The sequence below is a fragment of the Miscanthus floridulus genome, chromosome 12 (assembly GCF_019320115.1).
Source record: "Miscanthus floridulus cultivar M001 chromosome 12, ASM1932011v1, whole genome shotgun sequence".
Classification (NCBI taxonomy): domain Eukaryota; kingdom Viridiplantae; phylum Streptophyta; class Magnoliopsida; order Poales; family Poaceae; genus Miscanthus; species Miscanthus floridulus.
This window is the reverse complement of record NC_089591.1, coordinates 38783125-38790702: the sequence shown is the minus strand read 5'-3', so window position 1 is coordinate 38790702 and position 7578 is coordinate 38783125. Positions and strand designations below refer to the sequence as shown.

General features: G+C 39.3%; 1 protein-coding gene across 1 annotated transcript; it reads right to left on the bottom strand.

The window, feature by feature from the left end:
• Positions 1–1202: 1202 nt before the first annotated feature.
• LOC136497419 (potassium transporter 19-like) lies at positions 1203–5974 on the bottom strand. The gene is made up of 9 exons (XM_066493210.1): positions 5849–5974; positions 4996–5218; positions 4373–4621; positions 4004–4054; positions 3076–3336; positions 2949–3001; positions 2641–2755; positions 2310–2564; positions 1203–2242 (listed from the first exon to the last, which is right to left on the bottom strand). The coding sequence occupies exons 1-9, from the start codon at positions 5972–5974 to the stop codon at positions 1203–1205; spliced, it is 2373 nt and encodes a 790-aa protein (XP_066349307.1).
• Positions 5975–7578: the final 1604 nt, after the last annotated feature.

Below are 7578 nucleotides of genomic sequence, written 5' to 3'. Positions count from 1 at the left end.
TTCTCAGAATTTTTTCTATACCAAACGCATCACCCGCAGCGAAGCGCGGGCAGCCGTGGCTAGTATTACTATAAAGGAGAAAGAGGTACAGGGACAAAGCAAAAGCAAAAACGTGGAGCAAAAATAGCAGCTCTAAAACACTCCAGTGTTCTGGAACGCAACTGGGCACGAGAAAGATCCTTTTGTTCACGTTGAGAGAAAGCACTGGGTACGTAGAGACACTGACTTCAGTCTTCAGAGGCCCCAAACACCGATCAGGTTTACACACATTTCTTTCCCGTCTAATCCTCTCTTTGTGCATTCATTTCTTGGCATCAGTCTCCGCCTGTCCGGGCAAGCGATTCATTTCATAGAGCGTTCGTCCCCTGGTTGGTCGTGGTCGGAAGTCATTCGACGATATGTCCGAGAGGGAGGAGAGGCGCATCAATGGGGAGTTGGGGACGCATGCCTCGCGTTGTGGCCGCTCGTGAGTGCTGCATCGGCCATTCTACAGTACGTCCTCCCTGACACGATTCTTAATCGATTTGGTTTATTATGTGATTGTTAGTTTGTTCTTCTCTCTTGTCTTTTCCATTTATGTGATTTGTTTTATACTGATGGTCGGTGATTCAGTGGGGTATATCAACTAGAAATGAAATGTTGATGTGCCTTAGAGTTTGAGCAAAAGTGCTTAGGCCTATGTGGGAATATGTTTTTTGTTATAGACACAGGAATACTGCTGCTTAAGGTGCAATGTTTATTTTCCTCTTTTAGACCCGAGAAAATATAGTTGTTCGAGGACTCCAAGTTTTCAAAAAAAAAGATGCTTATTTAACACTTTAGTACATCACTTAAAGTGCATAGAACCATTGGCATACATTGTGAAAACATGAGTAAATGATGGATGAAAACACACAAGTATTGCATCGAATGTGTTCAGTACATATAGGCAGGTGTACCATACGAAGCAACAAAGCCTACGATTACATTAGTGCGAAAAATAACAAACAGGCCTACCCTAGGGTGTAGGTGTATTGCCGGACACACGATACAGGTCTTCATGTAACACGCCAACACATTGTTTATAGCATCACAAGCTTATCAACACACACATAAATCATGTTGCCAGGGAAGTGCAATATGTGCTTAATAAAGAAAACGAAACACAAACCTGTATTGGTGAAACCAATACAGCTCCCTCTGCAGTAGTCTCTTCATGATGCTTAAATTTCATATACCATTCCCACTTTGAGCAACTTCTGCCTTGGGATTGCAAAAGCCTTCTCCCCTTGCCTGAAGTTCTTCCTCAGGAATGAGTACATGTAGTTGACAACAATCTTTTTGAAAAAGGAAGAATTTGATCCTGCCCTGATTTCAGTTTCTCCAAGAATATAGACCACTCCTTTCTGCAGCTCCCTCTGAATAAATTGTTTTTCTTCTGCAATTGTGCGGGATTGGTCTTCGCTAATCCTTCCAGATGAGTGCGCTGAGTAGCTGCTTATGGGAGGTTGGGTGAGATCTGTAGTTTCACTTTGCGTCAGTGCCTCTTCAATGTACACTGTGGAGCCGCTGGCTTTACGTGTTCTTGTGTTACTATCTGTGATGGAGGTTGCTTCAGCCTCAGTTTCCTGAATTTGCATGTTTGTGATAAAATGCCCTTCTTCAATATATGATTGGAGTCCTTCAACAAGGGAAGCAGAAAATTCCTTAGCCCCTTCTATGGTATCACTGTACCCATATCGTGCCACACACCGAAACATCCGGGAAGTTCTTGACTCAACTTTCCTGAAGCGGAATCGTTCTGAAACCTCAACATGAGGGATCGGCAGGTGTTTAATGGAAACAAACACTAGGATTGAATGAACAAAGGGTATTTTCTCAATGAGGTGGGGGAAAATTGGTGGGACACCCTGCACTAATTCTGTATAGAGGAAGCCTACCCCAGGAGTTCTTTTTACGTCATGTGCTTGAATGAGTTCTCGCATATCTTCATTTGTAACTATGTGCTCAAGCTCGTACCAGTATTTCTTTACGTGGACATAATGCCAAACACCCATGATCGTCAGCAGAACTGCTGCAGTCACAATAGGTAGGTAACCCCCTTGTTTGAATTTGTATAGAACTGAAGAAAGATAGACAAGCTCTATGGAACCAAATACCAGGCAGAAGGGTATTATCAGCCAAATGCTCACCCTCCATATGAGAAGCATCACAATTACAAGCAGAATAGTTGTAATAACCATGACAGAAGTAACACAAATTCCTGCACAGAATTAACTCGGTGTCATGTTTCACAAAGCAGAGTAGTATAGGATTCACGTTTGTCTTACCATATGCGTTGCCAATATTAGTCGTTGTCTTGAAACCAAATGTTACTATCACACAAAGCAACCCTAGAACAAAGTTTATCTCCGGAATGTACACCTGCCCCTCATAAAGTTTTGAGGTGTGGAGTACTTTGACCCTTGGAAAGCAGCCCAATGTTTGTGACTGTGAAATGATTGCGAATGAACCGGATATCATAGCCTGACTTGCAACTATCGCAGCAGAGATAGCAATTATGAAGGTTGGCCAGAACATTGGTCCTGCAAACAAGATACAATTGTGTTTGATTCAAACAAAAGATGGAATTGAGGCACTACATCATCTTGAATAATTTACCTGGAATTGATTTATAGAAAGTATCAAGAACATGTTCTGGGTGTTTACGAAGGAACGCCGCTTGACCAATATAAGCTAATGACACTGAAGGGAACAAAATAAAGCTGAAACTGATCTGAAATATAAAACAACACGATTGCTGTCATCTTATGTTAATCACAGCATAATAAGATGTAAAAGGTTAACATTAATTCCTGCACTTTTTATTGGTTACTATTTTTAAGGATAACCAAGATGCAAATGAAACCTTAACGTGACTTTCTCTGGAGCCATTTCTGATATTAGTTTCAGAAAGAACATACACATACCTGAATTGACCTTATGTTGAAATGGCCTAGATCAGCAAACATAGCTTCTGTGCCTGTTTTGGTGCCATTGAGGGTTAGGGTGTTAGGGAATTGATTTTGTGATATGCTTACATACGTTGAAAGTCACCTGTAAAGCATAAAAGGATGCCCCCAAGGGAGATCCATGCATCCTTTCCATTCGTTTTGAAGTAGTCTACGATGTATTTTGGATAGAAAGCTCTCAGAACACCGATGTCGTATTTGATTAAGTTGTAAATTCCAATGCCACCAATGAACAGGAACCACATCAGAATAATGGGTGCAAATGAATAGCCAACTTTGTCTGTGCCAAAACGCTGAACAGCAAACAGCACCACCAGAATGGCAACAGAGATCCATACCATTTGCTCTGCCGAGTAAGAATAGAAAAATGAAACCCAAAGAAATTTTTGTTAGTGATGACATGAGAGTTATAGTAGTAGGAAACCACTTTGTTGTTTTTCCTTTTAATAATAAAATATGCTCCCTGTCCATATACATCATTGCTATACTTATTTCTTTTTGTGTGTCATGCCAGCAGAGCAAGCAGCAACCTAACCCACAGAGTGGCCCTGCTCCCTGCTCGGGTGGGGGAGCAACAACGGCAACCACAGGCAGGCCTGCGCTAGTGGCTAGCAGGATGCATGAGCAGCAAGCTACGACAACGACCTGGCGGGCAATGCTAGTGTGGAGCTAAGACGGCAACATTGGCGTTTTCTTTCTGTGAGAAGACGTGTGTCATGGCAAAAATGCTGATCATGCACTTTCGAACTTATTACTGTGGCTGGTGACCAAACAGCTCGCCACCAAGGTGGACAGATGCTCTTGTGCACAGAGAAACCTGGCCTTCTCACCAAACAAATGGTTTTACAAGTTTGTCTGCACATTACAAGATATTCTATCAAATCAAATACTTGAGTGACAAATAATTCCTGTTAAGTTAGTATGTGCAAGGATTCTTTCAACTTTTCTGAAGCTGCCCTTCGTATTTTCATTTTTTATGCTTTTGTTCTACAATCAAGTCAAATAGCTCTTACCCTGTTTCAGCTGAGGTGCTTTCTCTTGGAGACCACTCACCGCAGAGAGCACTGAAACACATCCACAAAACATAGATCACGTCATTTTGACATATCTTATTTGGCAAGGAATGACTCACTAGCACAGATAGATCATAGGCAGCATGTCAATGTGCAAGTCTTCGTTAAAAACAAAAAAATGTTTGCCAACTTTAAAACTATGCTTTATAAATGTGTCACTGAAGGAGTAAAGGATATTTAGCATGCCTTCATTAATTATTACATGTACTTTACTGCTACTACTTCATTACTTGTATGAACTCACAGATACAACTGAAACCATGAGAATAACCAGTAAAAGGCATCACTTGAAGTTCCAGTTATAGTTACCGGATATTGCTGGGGTCAAAACACCATCGCTGATAACCATTGAGGTGCCCAGTATGGTAAGGAGGAAAATGGCAACCTTAGCCACCATGCTACTTTCCAGCATCTTTTTCGTCCATTGAGCCCTCTTCATAGGGGCTGATACTGTTTCTAGGCCATAGTTTGAGACCATTGCATCGTCTGCTTGCTGATTTGGAATCAAGCTCACTTTTGCATACCGCGATATCAATGAGTAAAGTGCAAATGTACCACCTACAAGATTATGTTCTTGTAAGGTCGGTGTAGCAAGAACTGTATATGATATATGAAACAATAATCTGTTTTCCACAAGGCATTATTGTAACCATTTCGTATAGTGGAGCCCAGTTTTTATGTATACCTGTTCCTTGATCTAGCAGAAAAGTGCTAAGAATAAATAATACTCATATTCATATATAGAAATGTACAGAATCATTTTTTTCCTTGTCTGGAAACATCTGAGGATGAAATATAATGCTTCTTGACATATAGTTGATTCCCATCTCATCATATTATTAAAAAAAGGAAATTAAACAAGATGAAGGTTAACGAGAGTAATTTCTCCAGCGAACTGGAATCTAAAGGATTCTTAGATAAGGAAAACTTACCATCGCCGTTGTCATTTGCATACAGAACAATGAAGACATACTTGATCATAGGTAGAAGAATTATGCTGTAAAGAATAAGTGACAGGACTCCATAGAGGTCATCAACATTGCTGATGCCACTTGTAAAGGTGCTTGCATACACATACAGCGGTGATGTGCCTATGTCACCATATATCACTCCAATGCACTGGAATGCCAAATGCAACGTTCGAGCCCAACTATCCTGTTTCATGTAGTGAATATATGTAGTAAGTATGAATATCTAATCCACAGCATAGTTCAAATATAACTATTGTTTTGTAGATCATAGATATTATGACTTGAATGTTTGTTTCAATCCTTTACTTAATGGATTGAGTATCATATAGAAACTCATTGTGTGTTCACAGTGCTCAAGAACCCATTTAATCTATAGTGTCAAAAAGCTTTATCTCTTCTTTGAACAAGAATATCATATAGAAACTCATCGTCTGCTGCAACAGGGGATTTTTACGGAGAAACCGAATCAAAGTTGGTGGATGAACAAATATATGTTTCTTTGAATTGAAATAAGGAGTTAACTTGAAATTTTAGTTTGTTTTAGTATATTGTTGACTGTGTTATCCTTATATGTCATCTCTGTGTTCTTATACTCGCAAGGAGAGAGGGAGGGAGGGGGGGGGGGGGGGGGGGGGGGGGGGGGGGGGGGTGCGGGGAGAGAGAGAGAGAGAATATGTTCTAGGATCAGATGCAAGTTATGAACATAGCTGTTTATTCTTCCCTAAATCTTTTGCTAATCCAAATAGTAAGTTCATGCTATACAAGCGATATATAATGTAACACTAGAGAACAAATTATGGGATAAGAAGCAGACCTCAGAGGCATGATATCCAGTGTCTGATACTCTTTCAGCATCCCCATATAGGGAGTCATGACGCTGAAATTTTGCACCAAGTTTTTTGGCTTCTCTAGGATTCTGTTTATCTGTTTCAAGAGCCATTTGTAAAGCTCGAAACTTCTAGGGCTTCCAGGAAACGTTTACCTTATGCTGCTTTTATAGACATGGAAGGGGCATTCGTCTTATATGTGTGTGTTTATGTAGTGCAGGCACTATCTGCCTAAACAATCATTTAGCCCATTTACACACTGCTTAAATGCTATACAGTGGTACGCCGTTTCTATTTAAATCAACCGTTTATCCTACTGAAGTGGCAGTTTAGGCCCAATAATGGCTAGACGCCAAGCAATCAACCGTTTACTGTTTAATTTTTATTAGGATAACACTGAGTGCAGGGTGTTACATGGAAGATAAAAGTGGAAATGTATGATTTAATAGAGGCAAGTCCATATGTTTTGTATACAAAAGTTCTATGTGTGTCAAGATTTGATTTTCTGCTCCTGAGGGTCTAGGTACTTTCACGGTTAGATTTGTTTTAAATGTAAATGATTAAATTCTTTTCTAGTATATTAAGGTACTTAAATGGCATGCACCATCTATGTAGAATATGCCACGAATATTTGTGATTAGTGGCAGTATGTATGTACTCGATCCTAGAAGTACAAAAAATTTGCCTGGACTTCGAAATGATGTATACAAGGTCAGTGACAATGACAGAAATTCATATATATATTTTTCCAGAATAAAACAGTGTAGTACAAAACAAAATGCAACAAACAATTAGTTGCTCATTTCGATGACAAGGTGTTTTTGTAACTATATGAAAATGGCTTATAGTGCTTGTCCTCAGCGTAACCCTAGCTTTTCATGCACCATTCTCTGCTATTTTAATAAGAACATGGCCTCATTCCTAACGAAAGCTGTGCTTTCTGTATGTTTTTTTTTTTCCATATACTCCCTACGTTCTAAATTATAAGATGCATGCTTTGGGTTTTTAGGTACATTATTTTTAAAATGTATCTATACATAGTATATATATATCTAAATGTATAAAGAAATTATGTATTTAGAAATACCAAAACGTCCTATAATTTGGAACGGTGGGAGTAGGGATGACAAACATAGGAACTCCTTACCTTCAGGTTTTGCTGCCCTTTCTTCTCTGTTCCTTTCAGTTTTGCTTGGAGGCGAGATTGTTAAGTTTTTAACTTTGTATTAGCTAAAATAATAAAACAATATTTTTCTATGCTATTACCATATGCAAAAAGATGGAAAATTTTAAAATAGGCACCAGCTAATATTAAATTGCAAGCATGGTAACTTCTTAATTATTGTCAACGAAATCATTGAGTTTTTAATGCAGTAATCATACTGATTAGCATGTTTGCCCAACAACCAAGTGTTTCTTCTTACCTCAGCCTGTACTATATAGCCAATGATTACTACGAAACTATTAATCTATGGCAGTCGCCAATGAGGTACTTCCTCAATAGTTTACAATGTGATGAGACTTGTTTAGCTCCAATAATTGCTGTTACGTGGTTGACCCAGTGCAGATCCTATGTACATTATACTTTGGTCTTGATTCATTGTACTTTAACTGACAAGTCAGCTGTCAGCACGTAGAACGAATGAAACTGACTCGATATCATGGCTGGCTCCGACGACTAGGAATCCAATTGGTCATAGGATGCATAGACAAATTG

Coding starts and splice junctions, on each gene's coding strand:
- LOC136497419 (XM_066493210.1), bottom strand. CDS start 5,974: ATGGCTCTTGAAACAGATAAACAGAATCCTAGAGAAGCCAAAAAACTT. Junction 3,002..3,075: donor CATCCTTTTATGCTTTACAG/GTGACTTTCAAC, acceptor GCACCAAAACAG/GCACAGAAGCTATGTTTGCT. Junction 2,565..2,640: donor TTTCTATAAATCAATTCCAG/GTAAATTATTCA, acceptor TCTTGTTTGCAG/GACCAATGTTCTGGCCAACC.